The sequence below is a fragment of the Passer montanus genome, unplaced genomic scaffold (genome assembly GCF_014805655.1).
Source record: "Passer montanus isolate IOZ18808 unplaced genomic scaffold, ASM1480565v1 scaffold43, whole genome shotgun sequence".
Lineage (NCBI taxonomy): Eukaryota > Metazoa > Chordata > Aves > Passeriformes > Passeridae > Passer > Passer montanus.
In genome coordinates, this window is record NW_024369151.1 from 6,288,254 (window position 1) to 6,303,289 (window position 15,036).

The 15,036-nt window shown below is 61.1% G+C and overlaps 1 protein-coding gene across 1 annotated transcript in view; it reads left to right on the plus strand.

The window, feature by feature from the left end:
* The first annotated feature begins 3,367 nt into the window (after positions 1–3,367).
* HMCN2 (hemicentin 2) overlaps positions 3,368–15,036 on the plus strand; it is a 33,541-nt gene continuing 21,872 nt past the window's right edge. Inside the window, exons 1-24 of the mRNA XM_039720270.1 lie at positions 3,368–3,718; positions 4,580–4,650; positions 5,487–5,645; positions 5,817–5,939; positions 6,028–6,199; positions 6,531–6,637; positions 6,950–7,070; positions 7,164–7,436; positions 7,583–7,727; positions 7,991–8,112; positions 8,202–8,474; positions 8,583–8,724; positions 9,278–9,405; positions 9,993–10,106; positions 10,190–10,339; positions 10,938–11,132; positions 11,327–11,422; positions 11,772–11,896; positions 12,174–12,318; positions 12,442–12,554; positions 12,802–12,958; positions 13,137–13,299; positions 14,550–14,677; positions 14,786–14,894. Coding sequence (XP_039576204.1) covers positions 3,490–3,718; positions 4,580–4,650; positions 5,487–5,645; positions 5,817–5,939; positions 6,028–6,199; positions 6,531–6,637; positions 6,950–7,070; positions 7,164–7,436; positions 7,583–7,727; positions 7,991–8,112; positions 8,202–8,474; positions 8,583–8,724; positions 9,278–9,405; positions 9,993–10,106; positions 10,190–10,339; positions 10,938–11,132; positions 11,327–11,422; positions 11,772–11,896; positions 12,174–12,318; positions 12,442–12,554; positions 12,802–12,958; positions 13,137–13,299; positions 14,550–14,677; positions 14,786–14,894 — 3,560 coding nt within the window. The 5' untranslated portion in view covers positions 3,368–3,489. The remainder of the gene's footprint in view (positions 3,719–4,579; positions 4,651–5,486; positions 5,646–5,816; positions 5,940–6,027; positions 6,200–6,530; positions 6,638–6,949; positions 7,071–7,163; positions 7,437–7,582; positions 7,728–7,990; positions 8,113–8,201; positions 8,475–8,582; positions 8,725–9,277; positions 9,406–9,992; positions 10,107–10,189; positions 10,340–10,937; positions 11,133–11,326; positions 11,423–11,771; positions 11,897–12,173; positions 12,319–12,441; positions 12,555–12,801; positions 12,959–13,136; positions 13,300–14,549; positions 14,678–14,785; positions 14,895–15,036) is intronic.

Sequence of the window (15,036 nt, forward strand, 5' to 3'; positions counted from 1 at the left end):
TTTCCTCTGGAGCAGCCTGTTAATTAATGTAATTTATAACGAGACCAGGCTGGTCCCAGGGGCACTCTCCACTGGGTTGGTGGAGGGGGGTGTTTGCTTATGGGGGACCCCAGACCCTGTTTGTGCCAGGTACCAGCTGCATCTCACCCTCCTTCACAGGAATGGATGCCTGTTGGCTCTTCCCTGCCTTCAGGACACCACATTCCTGTTGGATGGGAGCCTGAGGTCACTGCTCCTCCAGAGGGTGGAATGGTCTTGGAGCCTTGGGATCTGGGTTTGAGCCCCACTTGGAGCAGGGCTGGCTTTGAAGCAGGGCCAGGCATGGCATGGGAGCAGCTGAAATCACTAGAGAGCTGCCCCCTTGCCATGTATTTAGGGTTGGGGGGTCATTTGGGATGGGTGAGTGACCTGCAGCCAGCTCACTGTCCCCCATCCAAGGAGGAGATTTGGGGCATTTGGTGAGAGCATCGGTCACCTGTCCTTCCCAAGGGCATTGGAGGGGAGGGTCTGGCTGGGACAGAAAGGAGGGCTGAGGGCAAAGCAGGGACTGATGGCCCCAGTGTCAGTGCACAGTTTGGGGTGCAGCAGTTTTGGGGTGTCAGTTACCATGTCAGCCCTGCCTGTTCCAGCAGCGCTGCAGCAAAGCCATCCTTCCCTTCTCTCTCTGCTCCCGTGGCCACAGCCCTGGGCTGGGTGCCCTGTGCCACAGCTGTGACCCCTGCCCAGGGGGTGGCCGAGCCCTGGGCTGGGAAGCAGCAGCTCCAGCAAAGAGCCTTGTTTGTGAAGATGAAGCCTGTGTGTGCGTCCGTGCCGGTGTCTCGGCTTGCATGCCCCGCTGCCTTGTCTTGAGATGAATTCAAGAGCAAACCAAGCAAATGAAACAGTTTAATAACAGAACAAAACAAAACCCAGGAACTTTGTGACAGTGGAAATAAAAGCTTAATGACAGTAACGAAGTGGCAGTGGTCTGTGATGTGTTGGGGGGGTTCACAGGGACCCCAAAGCTGCCCTGGCACCCACCAGGGCTGGGAGCTGGGCTGGGGGGCCACTGTCCCTGCCCCAAGCACAGGGCAGTGATGGCACCAGCACAGGTGTAGATAGGGATGCCCTGGGCTCTGTGGGCAGGCACTGTGCCCACACCTGTGATGAGCTGCCAGGTCTCAGCTCCAGGCATCCCCTTCACCCCCATAACGCTGCTCTTCCACCTCCTTTCACCCAGACACAGCTTTCCCTCTGCTGGATCCCATCCTGACACAGTGCCTGCATCCCTTTTGCTTTTACAATGGAGACACAGCCGTGTGCCCGTGGGCAGTGTCCCTGTCCCCCATTTGCAGTGGGGACACAGCTGTGTGCCCGTGGGCACTGTCCCTGTCCCCCATCTGCAATGGGGACACAGCTGTGTGCCCGTGGGCAGTGTCCCTGTACCCCATTTGCAGTGGGGACACAGCTGTGCCCGTGGGCAGTGTCCCTGTCCCCTCTGAGCCCCCTGGGTGCAGTGGGCTGGGAGCCATCGGGTCACTTTTGGCACACAGTGGCTGCAGAGGAATCTTGATACAGATGAGCTGTGTGCCCATGGGCACTGTCCCTGTACCCCATTTGCAATGGAGATGAGCTGTGTGCCTGTGGGCAGTGTCCCTGTCCCCCATTTGCAATGGGGACACAGCCGTGTGCCCGTGGGCAGTGTCCCTGTCCCCCATCTGCAGTGGGGACACAGCTGTGTGCCCGTGGGCAGTGTCCCTGTACCCCATCTGCAATGGGGACACAGCCGTGTGCCCGTGGGCAGTGTCCCTGTCCCCTCTGAGCCCCCTGGGTGCAGTGGGCTGGGAGCCATCGGGTCACTTTTGGCACACAGTGGCTGCAGAGGAATCTTGATACGAGTATTCCATAATTGTGCCCCTTGGCAGCCCCCCTGCTCCGGGCAGGGCTCTCAGCCTGGGCTGGGTTTTCACGTGCAGCTTTGGCCATTCTGCTCTGCCAACTCCTCCGGAAACGAGCCCCGCAAGGCCTCCCTGGCAGCCCACGTCCCTTGTGTTTGCTCTCCTAACGAGGCTGGCTCATTATTTTCGGGAGGCCAGAGGAGATGCCCTAATGGTCCGAACAAGGAGGCTGTGTTTGTGCAGGGGGCTTTGTCCAGGGGTGCTTTGTGCCAGCACATGGTGGGAGCTCCCAGGGATTCCTCCCCTGTGCCATGGAGTGGGCAAGGACAGGCACAGGCTCCAAAGCACGGTGGTTACACAGAGGCTGTGGCTGAACCCCCAGCAGGGAAGGGGTTAAAGCCCAGCTAGCATAGGTGCTCTGGGGACTGGGAGCACTGGTGAGCATGGGAAGGGCTGGCTGGGGTTAATTTGTTGGGGTTTTTTGTGCCAGCCGTGCTGGTGCTCCCTGCCAGGGTGCAGGATGGAGCTGGCACGCAGCCTGGGGATGCTCCAAGGGGGGTTTTGTGGCACTGTGGGGTGGGGGACTCCCCTCAGCTCTGTGGGGCTGGGAGTGCAAGCCCTGCCTGTGGGACAGGAGGGGAACAGGCCACGGCACAGCCCCAGGGGCAGGAGTGTCATTGCCCTGCTGTGGAGGGGATGTCCTTGCCTGCGCTGAGGTCGGGCTAGGCTGAGCCCACCCTTGCAGGGATAAAAAAGGCACAGGACGGTGCCACTGTCCTGTGTGTGGGTTATGAGGTGGCTGACCCCCAAGCTCCCGTGCCTGGGAGGAGCAGGGCTGCAGGAGGGGCTGCAGGAGGTGCACAGCTTCACCTGGAGCCGCCTTTTGGCCGTGGCTGCGCCTGGGTCGGGCTGCGGGGGAGTTGAGCGAGAGCAGAGCATCCCAGCGGAGCCGTGAGCTCAGCCCTGCTCCCCGGCCAAGCGCTGCCTGTCCCGGCCAAGCGCCGCCTGTCCAGCCCTGTCCTGGCTCTGTCTGTGCTCTGCGTGACTCTTTGCTCCCTGTTCGTGGGGTGGCTGAGCCCACCCGAGCCCCCCACAGCCCCCCCGACCTCCGAGCCCCGCTGCAGACCCCATTCCAGGGCTCTTCGCCCAGCAAGGGGGGTTTGGGTCCTTGTGCTCCTTCCGCAGCTGTGTCCCCCGCCGGGTTTGGCAGGGTTCCCTCACAGGTGTGACCCCCGTGTCCTCCCCTGACCCCCCGCTCCCCCCAGCAGAGCAGGGGCTCTCTGAGCCAGGGGCTCGGCGCTGGGGAGGGGTCCCGGGCAGCGTTTCTGACAATCCCGTGGGCTGCGGGATCTGCTCCCCAACCCCTGGATCTCCATCCCGATTCCCTCCAGCTCCCACCCCCCTCCCTGCCGCGTCGCTGGCTCCCACAGCCCGCTTTTTCCTCCCGCCCTCCCTGCTCCCTCCCAGAAGCTGAGCTGGACGAGCAGGTCCGCAGCTGCGGAGGGCTGGCTGGGCGTTCCCTGCCCGGGTCCCCTCTCTGTCCCCGCCGCGTGTGGCCCCTCGCACCCCGGAGGGACAAGGGCGCTGCTGGCCCCTGAGCGTGTCCCCCGCGATGCCACCCCACCGAGGGGTGTTTGTGGGTCTCTGGGTGCTGCTGGCCCTCAGTGTGGCCGAGACCCCTCCGGGGTGGGCCACCCTGGCCTTTGTCTTCGATGTCACCGGCTCCATGTACGACGACCTGGTGCAGGTGATGGACGGCGCCTCGCGCATCCTGGAGAGGACGCGCAGCAGGAGCACGAAGCCCATCAGCAACTATGCCCTGGTGCCCTTCCATGACCCAGGTAGGTCCGGGACAGGCTGAGGGGGTGTCCTGCCAGGCATGGGGCCGTGGGGAGCTGGGCTGTGGCTCTGGCTGGGTCTGAAGCATGCATTCACAAGGGCTGGCACTGCCCCTTCTCCCTGTTTTTGATGCCCTGGTGACTGCTGTGGTGGGGATGGCACCTCAACAGCTGGCAGCTGGGCTGGGGCTCCTGTCCCCAGGCCACCCTGTGGGCACAGGGTGGGCTGATTCCACTGTATTAATCCCAGGGGTGTGACACGTTGTGGTGGGTGGCTCTTCCCCTTCCATGCTGCTCTAATCTCCCTGGAGTAGTCACGGGGGTATTTCTGTCCAACTCCACAACGTGCTTCCAGGTCACCTCAATAAAAACACCACTTGCTAAGAGGCTTTGGTAACTTGCTGTGATACCAGAATAATTTCCTTCTGCCCCTACCTTTGTCTTCTTTTTGTGCACACCCATAAAAGGGCAGCTGCTCCCCAAAAGAGCCCTGGCCTCCCACAAGGAGAGAGGGACACAAGCTTTATTTTCAGCAGAAACACTGAGCTGAGTGAGGCAGAGGCAGTGAATTGATTCCTGCATTGCTTTGCTGGGAGCCTCCCCCAGTAGAAAAGGGCAGCTCACCCTGGCTGGGACCACCCAGCATGTCGGGAGGAATTCCTGGGTGTAGGAATTGTTTGCCAAAGCGGTCACGGTGTGGGCACAGGGGCTGGTCTGCCCAAACCCACTTCTCTGCTGGTGCCAAGCCAGGGCAGAGGCTGGACCTGAGTCTCCCGGGTGCCAGGAGCACTGGCAGGGTGGGTGGTGCTGGAAGGAGCTGGTGCTGGGCTCGGGGACTGAGGGGTGGCCTCCCTGTGCTGGCAGAGGTGGGACCTGTCACCCTCACCACGGATCCCCTGCTCTTCCAGCAGCGCCTGCGGGAGCTCCACGTCCAGGTAGGCATCCTGAGCCCCACGCTGCTCTGCCAGGCCTCGGCACTGCATGCTGTGGGTTCTGGGGGCACTCCCTGCATCCCCCACAAGGGTGATGGGGGTTCAAGCTGAGCCAGGCTGGATGGGGGCTGCACGCAGGGCTGGGAGTGGAGAGGATGGGTGATGCCGGTGCTGTGCCCCAGAGTCCTGCAACAGGGCAGAGACTTCCCAGTCCACAGCTCTTGTCCCTAACAGAGATGCTGATCCCAGGAGAGTTTGCACAGACTCTCCATGGAACCAAAAATCTCCTCCTCTACAACCACTGCCTGATAATTGAGTTTTTAATATCTGGCTTTTAAAATATATTTTTTAAATTACTTTGTATGTTTTTGCCAGCTGAAATGTTCCCTGGGAGCTTAATCCTGCTTTATCCATCCCCACTCTTGCCCTGCCTCCCATGAATTGCTAAATCCCTGTGGTGTTTCCCCTCGGATGCAGCTGTTTTGGCAGGAGGTGTAAGGCTGAGGCTGCAAAAGCTTTCCCAGCCCTTGGGGGGTGCCAAGCCCTGGGAAAGTGGGAGCTGGTCCTCCCTGTGCCAGGAGGCTTCCCTGGGGTGGCTGGCACAAATGTGCCCACTAAAGGTACCTGTGGGAAGCCAGGGGTTTCTGTGAGCATGGGTCCCCAAACGGGTCCTTTAATTATCCTCGTCTGTGTGACCCTGAGTGTCCCTGCAGTTCCGCCCCGCTGACTCCAGGAACACGGGGTGGTTCCTGCCCGTGAGCATCCCCCGGGTGGGATCTGCCAGGGACTGAGCCCCGCGTGGCTCGGTGCCGGTGCCACGTCCCCGCCTGTGTCCCCAGGGCGGGGGGGACTGCCCGGAGATGAGCGTGGGGGCCATCAGGGTGGCCGTGGAGATCTCGCACCCCGGCTCCTTCATTTACGTCTTCTCGGATGCTCGGGCCAAGGACTACGAGCAGCAGGAGGAGCTGCTGCGGCTGCTGCAGCACAAGCAGAGCCAGGTGAGCAGCCCTGCGGCAGCAGCATCACATCAGTGACACGCAGCCATAAAACCCCTGACCGGGGGAATGTGGCACCCCCCGGGCCGATTCCGTGTCCTGGGATGCTGGTGGGTGCCAGCTGTGTCCCCTGCCGTGGGTGGCCGGGATGTCACGGGGCCGTGGCTGTGGCAGGTGGTGTTTGTGCTGACGGGGGACTGCGGGGACAGGAGCCACCCCGGGTACCGCGTGTACGAGCGCATCGCCGCCACCAGCTCCGGGCAGATCTTCCACCTGGACAAGCAGCAGGTGGCAGAGGTGAGTGGGGACACCCGGCCCCTTGTGCTGAATTGTGTGACAACTGGGGAGGGGAGATCCAGGTTTAATCCTCCCTTGCTGCCTCCAGGTGCTGAAGTGGGTGGAAGAGGCCATCCAGGCTTCCAAGGTCCACCTGCTGTCCACGGACCATGAGGATGGTGGGGAGAACACGTGGCAGGTCCCCTTTGACCCCAGCCTGAAGGAGGTCACCATCTCCCTGAGCGGCCCTGCCCCAGGGATCAGGGTCCAGGATCCTGCAGGTAGGAGCCAGGGGAGAGGGACAGCAAGGGGAGGTGGGGCTTTGGCCCCCAGAAAGACCTCAGGTGAGGACAAGCTGGAAGGGGCTCACCAAACCCTGCCCTAAAACTCAAATGAAAAGGTGATGAGCTACAAAGCCCTCAGCAAACACCAGCACATCTCCCTGCTCTCCTCCCAGGCTGGCTTTGCCTCTGCCTTTGAGGGTTTGCCCTGGCTGTGAGCTGTGCTGGGCTCTGCACTACCCTGAGCCCTGAGGGAGGCCATTCCTGGCTGCTGTAGGAGCCAGGGGATAGACCTGGGCTACCCACCTGAGACATTCACATCCTGTTACAGGAAATGTCCTGGAGAAGGGCCGAGGTCTGAAGGAGCTGCTCAGCATCCCCAACTCAGCCCTGGTGGTGGCCGTGGAGCCCTACGAGCCAGGGACGTGGCTGGTCACGGTAGGTGCTGGCAGACCTGCACATCCTCTGCCTTTCCCCCATGGATATTTACCTTGCCAGGCTTTTCCAGGGGTGGGCTTTCCCCATCCATCTCCGGCCAGGCAGAGGATGTGTGAGCAGGCTGAAAGGGGCCGGCTGCAGCCTCTCCCTTCCCTTCCCATCTCCTCTCCCTTCCTATGCCCTCTCCCTTCCCATCTCCTCTCCCTTCCCATCTCCTCTCCCTTCCCATCTCCTCTCCCTTCCCATCTCCTCTCCCTTCCCATATCCTCTCCCTTCCCTGCCCTCAGCACTTGACTCTCAATCTGCTTCCAGACCCGGAGCAGTGGCCGCCACTCGCTGAGGATCACAGGCATCAGCAATGTTAATTTTCAAGCCAGTTTCTCCACCCAGCCGGAATTTGACAGCAGCCAGCCCGGAGAGCGGCCGGTGCAGGGTGAGGGTGGTGCTGCCCGGGGGGCTGGATGCACATCTGGGCGTTTGCAGCTGGGAATGTGGTTGGAGTTTTTTTTTCCCTCCCCATTTCCAGGCCTGCCCATCTCTGTGCTGGTGAACTGCAGCGGTCTGAGGCCGCCTGGGCGCCTGCAGGAGATCGAGCTCTTCAACACCTCGGGCCACGTCCTGGTCTCGCTGCCAGCGCGGCCTCTCCTCAACTCCTCCTCCGGCCCCGCCACGCAGCTCTGGGTGGGCTCGCCGCTCTGGGTCCCCCCGGGTGACTTTCTGCTGAAGGTGAAGGGTGAAGATGGCCAGGGCCACCCCCTGCACCGCCTCTCGGGGGTCACCTACACCAGCGTGGTCCCCGGTGAGTGGAACCCGCGGGTGCTGGGCAGGGACCAGAGGTTCCAGCGCTGCCTCTGCTTTGGTTTCTTTCTCCTTGGTCATCCTGCTTCCCAGTGCAGCTCCCAGCCAGCTTCCAAGGGTGTTGTACACCTGCACATCCCCTTCCAGGTCTGCCTAAAGTGAACATCTCCAGCAATATCCAGGCCTACAGCCGTGAGCCACAGCTCATCTCCTGCTCTGCACGGAGCGAGATCCCTTTCCACCTGCAGCTCAGCCGTGGCAGGATGAAGCTCGGGGAAGAGCAGCTCTTCAGGTGAGCCTCTGGTATGGCCCAGTGAGCCCTAGGAACGTCCCATGTGGGTCCCTGAGCTGTGCCAGATGAGGGGGTGCTTTGTGCTGGGTGAGTGCCTTCAGGTCCTGAGCATGCCAAGAGAAAAATTCCAAGGGACAGGTCCGCAGCACGTGGGGATGCACCTCTGCCTGACTCAGATGAAAAAATATCCCAGGGAGCAGGACTAGGACTAGCATGGCAGTCCCAAGGTGGGAGTGATCCATATTTCCATCTCCCTTTTGTAGGATTTCAGGGAACATCAGCTGGCTGATCCCTGCAGTGTCTGAGAGTGACGAAGGCTTTTATGAGTGCACGGCCACCAGCAAGGTTGGAGTGACCCGGGCCCGTGCCTACGTCTCTGTCTCAGGTGGGGGCTGCTTGTGCCAAGCCTCAGAGCCCTTCCCCTGTCTGTGGCTGGCCACGGGCTCCTCTCACCCAGGCATCCCGTGTTTGCAGAGCCACCACCGCGTGTCATCACCCCGGGCAACATCACGGCTTCGCCGGGCCAGGACGTGGTCATGTCCTGCGTGGTTCTGGGGGATGTGCCCTACAACCTGACCTGGAGCTGGGATGGCAAGGTGGCACAGCCAGGGCATGGCAGGAGCCGGCTGCTGCAGAACAGCTCCCTGGAGATCAGCCAGGTGCAGCCAGGGGACGGGGGCCTGTACGAGTGTGTGGCACAGAGCGCCCGTGGCACCGCCACTGCCTCCCTGTGGCTCTTCATCCAGGGTAGGCTTTGCCCCTGTGTGGCACCCTGGCCTGGGGGGGCATTTTGCTGCCCTGTGGGAGGGTGGTGAGTGGCACCTGGAGGCTGAGCCTTGCTCCCACCCCGAGCAGAGGCGCCGTGGGTGAGGGTGGAGCGCGGCCCCCGGCGTTTCAGCAGGGGCCAGGAGCTGCGGCTGAACTGCACGGCCGGGGGCCACCCCCAGCCCCACAGCAGCTGGAGGCGCTGGGGCTGGCCCCTGCAGCAGGACGAGAGGTAACCCTGGGGAGCCAGCACCTCCATCCCCCCGTCCCTGGGGATGGTGCTCCCCTTGCAGGGAGGGAGGGAGGCTCGGGGCTGCCGTAGCTCTGGAAAGAGGGAGGCATTGCACTATCCCAGCCTGTGCTCCTGAGAGGCTTGGCATGCTGCTGGCCTTAATTTCCTATATTTATTTTTAATCTGTCCTGCCTTATCCAGGTCACCGTCCCCACTTTGCACACCTGGTGTGAGCTCAGGTCTCAAAATACTCCTTGTACTTCCCCTTAATTTCTTCTGCTTTTTGCCTTTCAGCTCCTGCCCGTGTCAGGCTGTGAGTGCAGGAGTTGACTTTGGGGAAGGCTTTTGGACTTTTGAGATGAAAAAGCCCAATTCTCAGTGCTTTTCCCTGGTTCAAAGCAAAGTCCTTCCCTGCAGCAGCTGGCTCTAAGTGCTGACCCACATCCACCACATGCCCAGCATGGCCTGAAACCTGCTCATTTATATGAACACATTTTCCATCATCCCTGTTTCCACAGGGCTCATTTCTCCCTTTCTCTCCCATTTGCTGCAGGGTTTTCAGGGATGCTGAGGGTACCCTGCACATCAGGTCTGCTGTCCCCGAGGATGCAGGGAATTACAGCTGCTATGCCAGCAGCACACTGGGCTGGGATGAGCAAGTGGTCACCCTGGAGTTCACTGGTACCTGCTCACTGGCAGCACACTGGGAACAGGGCTGTGTGTGATAAAGGTGTTGGGGACAGCACACTGGGATGGGGCTGTGTGTGATGGAGGGCACTGGGATCAGCACACTGGGAATGGGGCTGTGTGTGATGGAGGGTGTGGGGTCAGCACACTGGGAATGGGGCTGTGTGTGATGGTGTTGGGATAAGCACACTGGGAATGGGGCTGTGTGAGATGGAGGGCACTGGGATCAGCACACTGGGATTGGGCTGTGTGAGATGGAGGGTGTGGGATCAGCACACTGGGATTGGGGCTGTGTGTGATGGAGGGTGTGGGGTCAGCACACTGGGAATGGGGCTGTGTGTGATGGAGGGTGTGGGGTCAGCACACTGGGAATGGGCTGTGTGTGATGGAGGGTGTGGGATCAGCACACTGGGAATGGGGCTGTGTGTGATGGAGGGTGTGGGGTCAGCACACTGGGGATGTTGTCATGTGTTATGGAGGGTGCTGGGGGACAGCCCCCAGGGCTCTGGGGTCCCCTCGGGCTGGATGGCATCACACCCAGCGCAGCAGAGCGACCAAAGACACCTCTCCCCACGGCACAGAGCCTCCTGCCATCCTGGCAGTGACGCCCAGCCTGAAGGTGCTGGAGGGCGAGGACGTGACCCTGGAGTGCTGGGTGTCGGGGGCACCGCCACCCCACATCGTGTGGTACAAAGGTGAGGCCGGGGAGGACGCTGCACGCCACACGCGGGTGTGACAGCCAGCGAGGCCCAGGGCGCTGACCCGGGGCTCTGGGCAGGCGAGCAGGCCGTGGCGGCGTTCCCGGCGGGCAGCCAGCGCGCCGTGCTGCGGCTGCAGGCCGTGCGCCAGGAGGACGCGGGGCTCTACGGCTGCCAGGCCCTGGGCGAGGCGGGCGTCGCGCTGGACAGCACCGCGCTGCACGTGGGCTGTAAGTCCTGCCGCGTCCTGCCCGGGGGTCAAGCCTCTTCCACAGCTCTCCCTCCCGGCTCAGCTGCCCTTTGCTGCTTTCTGAGGTTTCCCAGCAGGGAGGTGTTGGTGCTTGGGGGAAGCCTGGCAGGAGTTCGGAGCTTTGGGGAGATGCGGGAGGCTCAGCAAGTGGGAAAAGACAAGAAAGTTGTTTTTGCATGGAGACATGGGGGCTTGGGATGCAACCAGGGGGATTAGGCAGAGGTGGGGGCTGATTTTGTGTGTCTGAAAATCCAGGTGAAAATCTTTTGCTGGAGGCAGAAGGGATGAAAGAGCATGAGGAGGAGGAGGAGGGAAGGCTGTGTGTTGAGGGCAGCAAGGTTTAAAGCAGTTAAAGATGGAAAAGTGCAAGTTATTTTGCTGAGCCAGGGGTTGATGAGCATAACTGGAAGGGGTGGAAATTGCAATGAGTATGAGAGCTTTGGAAAAGCACCAAAATCTTTAAGTCAGTCTCATAACCTATCAGGGCATGTAGCTCATTGCTTTTGCAGCCCCATCCCTTCTCCAGCCATGGGGATGCTGGACCTGCTGAGCCCTTTCTCTGCTGCTCTCTCCTCCAGCTGCCCCTCACTTTCCTGAGCCCCTGGGCGACCTGGAGGTCAAGGCTGGGGAGAGAGTGAGCCTGCTGTGTCCTGCCGAGGGATCCCCCCTGCCACAGGTCACCTGGTCCCGGCAGGACGGGAAGCCCGTGGTGAGCTGGCAGGGACCACGGGATGTTTCCAGCCAGCTGGAGGCTGCCCAGCTCCTCATTGACAGTAAGAGCTGAGCGTGCATGCATTTATTTGTGTTTTTAACTTGTGCAAGCAGTAACAGCCTGCAAGCCTCCAGCTCCGAGGGGTGCGTCCCCACTGGAGATGGTGGTGGGGCAGGGGAGGGTGGTCCCTGTCTTGGAGATTGCTCAGGGCTCTCCAGCCCCACCAGGCTGAGGTTTCTCCCCACTGTGCTCCAGGTGCCTCGCTGGATGACCAAGCCATCTACATCTGTGAAGCCCAGAACGAGTTTGGGAAAATCCACGCAGAGGTCAAGCTGACAGTCACTGGACAGGGTTTGTTTTCCGTGCTGTGGTCGGTGAGCCCATCCCAGTGAGCTGGCAGGGGGTAAGGGGCAGAGACCAGAGCAGCTGTCTCTGGTGCTGAGCTGGCCACAGTGAATGCTCAGCGACCCCAGGGCAGGGTTTGGGCAATGCCCTTCCAAGCCCCCTTTGGCTTCATGTGCTGACATGGACCCACACTGCAGCGAATATCCCCAAATTCCTGGGGAGTGCAACCAGAGCTGGCTTATGCTGAGCCAGGATCCAGACCTTGGAAGAAAGGTGATCTACATCCATTCCCCTGAGCGTTCCTGGCCAGTTCATCACTGATTAATCCTGGTTCCCTTTCCCCTCTTCGAAGCAGCCCCAGAGATAGCCCTTGCCTCCCCTGTGGTGCGTGTGCTCCCAGGCCAGCCCGTGTCCCTGCCCTGTGTGATCCTGGCTGGGAGCCCGTTCCCAGCCCGCCGCTGGCTGAAGGACGGGCAGATGGTGAGACTCCCGTGCCTGCTGGGATGGTGGGTGGGTGGCTGGATGGACACCTACCCCCTGGGGGGCCTTCACTGCAGGATGGGTCCCCAGCCTTTGGGGCGAAAGCTGCTGGTGAAAGAATCCAACAGAGCATTTGTGCTGGGAAGGCAATGTGGGTTTATCTCCACGTCAAGGTGTTGCCCAAGGATTCATTTCTGGATGTGCCCCAAAGTTGCAGGGATGTGTTGGTGTTTGGCCCTGCCATGTGCCCTGCTCTCTGCTCTCTGCCCATGTCCAGGTAGCCCCAGGTGACCCCTATTCCATCCGGGCTGATGGGAGCCTGCACGTGGAGCAGGCATCCCTGGGGGATGCAGGAACCTTCACCTGTGAGGTGAGCAACGCCCTGGGCTCGCACAGGCAGGACGTGTCCCTTGTCATCCACGGTGAGTGACAGCGAGCTGGGTGTCCCCTCTGGGCAGTGACAGGGGGCAGGGGCTCGCTGTGCTCTGCTCCCTGTGCTGCACGTGGCCTGCCATGCAGGATGAGGGGCTTCTCTTCCTTCCCAGTTCCTCCCAGCATTGAGCCTGGCCCTGTTCTTGTCACTGCCACCGAGGGAGCGGCTGTCACCCTGCGCTGCAACGCCACCGGCGTGCCCCCCCCTGCTGTCACCTGGGCAAAGGTAGGGGACAGGGACAGCTGTGCCCCCGCCAGCCCAGCTGAGGCCACCCTCGGGTTCAGGGAAATGTGTTTGAAGGGGTGCAGCTCTCCAGCATGGCTGTGGCTGCCTGGGGAGGTGGCACCAAGCACCCTGGGGAGCTGAGACCAGGGCATGGCCTGCTCTGGTGTGTCCAGAGCTCTCTTCTTGCCCTTGGGATGTTGAGCTCATTGGAGAATCTCTGCCTTCCTCCCTTCCTTTTCCTCTGCAGGGCACAGAGCCCATTGCACTGAGCCCACACTACCAGCTCGACCCAGATGGGACCCTCCTGATCCCTTCATCATCCCCTGGGGATGCTGGCACCTACTTCTGCACAGCCACCAATGCAGCAGGGTTCTCCAGCCGGGAGATGCAGCTCTCCATCAGCAGTGAGTGCCCAGGACAGCTCCAGAGGGGACAGGCAGGGAGACAATGACCTGGGAACACTCCTGGCTTCCTTGGAGCACCAGTCCAGCTGCCAGATGGGTTTGGAGGATGGGCAGAGAAGTGGTGGGGGCTGTGGGCACTGAAGTGTCCCTGCAGCAGCTGTGCTCCCTCTCCTTGCAGCAAAGCCCAGGATCAGCGTGAATGGATCGCAGACATCAGCCCCTGTCCCCATGCTGGCTGTGCTGGGGCAGGAGACCACCCTGCCCTGCGAGGCCCAGGGGCAGCCCCCTCCCCTGGTGGTGTGGAGCCGGGAGCCCCAGCCCCTGCCCCTCGCCACCACCAGGTGAGGGGGGCTGTGGCTGCTGGGGACCGCCAGCTCCTGCGATTTTGTGTCTCTTCAGGGGGATGTCAGGTCCATGAAGGGACCTGGCTGCTTGGCAGGGGGATGTGAAGGGCACCCCTGGCACCTTGTGGGCAGTGCAGGAGCTGGGGCAGCCGAGCTCTGCATTAGCTCTGCTCTCCTTGGAGAGCACCAGGCTTTCCTTCCATCTTCCAAACATCTGGGACCAAGCAGCTGCTTCCAATCCCTCGTGTGCCTACCCTGGACACGGGAAGGAAAGGCAGCTCCAGTGCAGCTCCTCACCCTGCTGTCTGTCTGCCTTGTGCACATTCCTGCCCTGTGCTGTCACAAGGTCGGGGATGTGCCTGGGGATGGTGGATCCCTGTGGGAAGTGTTGGATGAGGGCCTGATGCTTCTCGGGACAAGGTTTGGCACAAACACAGTTTTCAGCCCAGTAGTGGTTTTGTCTGCTCTGAGATGTGGGGCTTTAGGCCAGTTTTGTTCCAGTGAGTGACTTCTGGAGGGACAAATCAATTTGTTGATGGTGTTGAAGCAGATGACGGCCATGAGACAGTCAGTTAATGTGATTTGATGGGTGAGGATAAACTCATGTCCAACCATACTCCAGATTATCTGGTGTCTTGGTCTTCCAATATTTTCCCCATATGTTAACACCATGTTGGAAGAGACCCCCTAAAGCCACGGGCCCTGGCCTTGGTGTTAATCCTGTACCTGAGGATTGCTGTGGCCTGGGGAAGCTGGAAGGCCTCTTGGTTTTGCTCTTCTTGGGGGATGCGTTGCCTTGTTGTTCATGTCAGATTTGCCATGGCTGTTCCTGGCTGACCCGTGCTGCTCCCCACATCTCAGCTGGCTTGTCCGTGCTGGGTGATTTATGGGAGCACACGAGGAGGCATCTGCAGCCGTGGGCTGAGATGATGTTATGTCTGTGGAGCACAGATGGGGCTGGAATGAGAGCTTGGCCAGCTCCAGCTGCAGGGACTGTGCTCTGGGGGGAACCCTGTCCTCCTTCACCCCCCTGAGCTCATGTGATGAGCTCGTACAGGGGCTGAGCAAAGGGGATGTGCCCCCATGGGCAGCTGTGCCACCCTCTTCGATGGGAGGTGGCCATGGTGACCTTCTCTTGGCTGTCCCGAGGTGATGGTGAGCTCTGAGCCCTCAGCTCCTCTCAGGGTTGGGTGATGGATGACATGGCTGTTTCTCCCATCCAGCTTTTCTGTTCCTTCTCCCGCCAGGTTCAGTGTCCTCCCTTCAGGATCTCTCCACCTGGCTGAGCCCCAGGTGACAGACAGTGGCCTCTACACGTGCACGGCCTCCAACGCCGCGGGGAACGCCTCACTCAGCTACAGCCTGCACGTGCAAGGTCCAGACCCCTGCCCACTGGGCTCCAAACCTCCCAAACCCTTGGCTGTCCCACGCTCCTGTGGCAGGGTCTGAGGGTGGGCACAGCCTGAGGTCTCCTCTCCCCCAGCTCCCCCCCAGCTGTGGATTGGTGATGGGGAAAGCCACCTGGCAGCTGTGGCCAACACCTCCCTGCGGATTCACTGCCACAGCGTGGGCAGCCCCCCAGCCCAGATCCAGTGAGTGCTGCAGTGGTGGGTGCTCCCTGTGCCCCCAGGGTGGCTGGGAGAGGCCTCTGGCTTGGGGTGTCCCTAAGGGTGGAGGCAGCCATTCCTTCTCCTTGTCCCTGGTGTCCTCTGTCCTCTGCTGGCACTGCCAGCC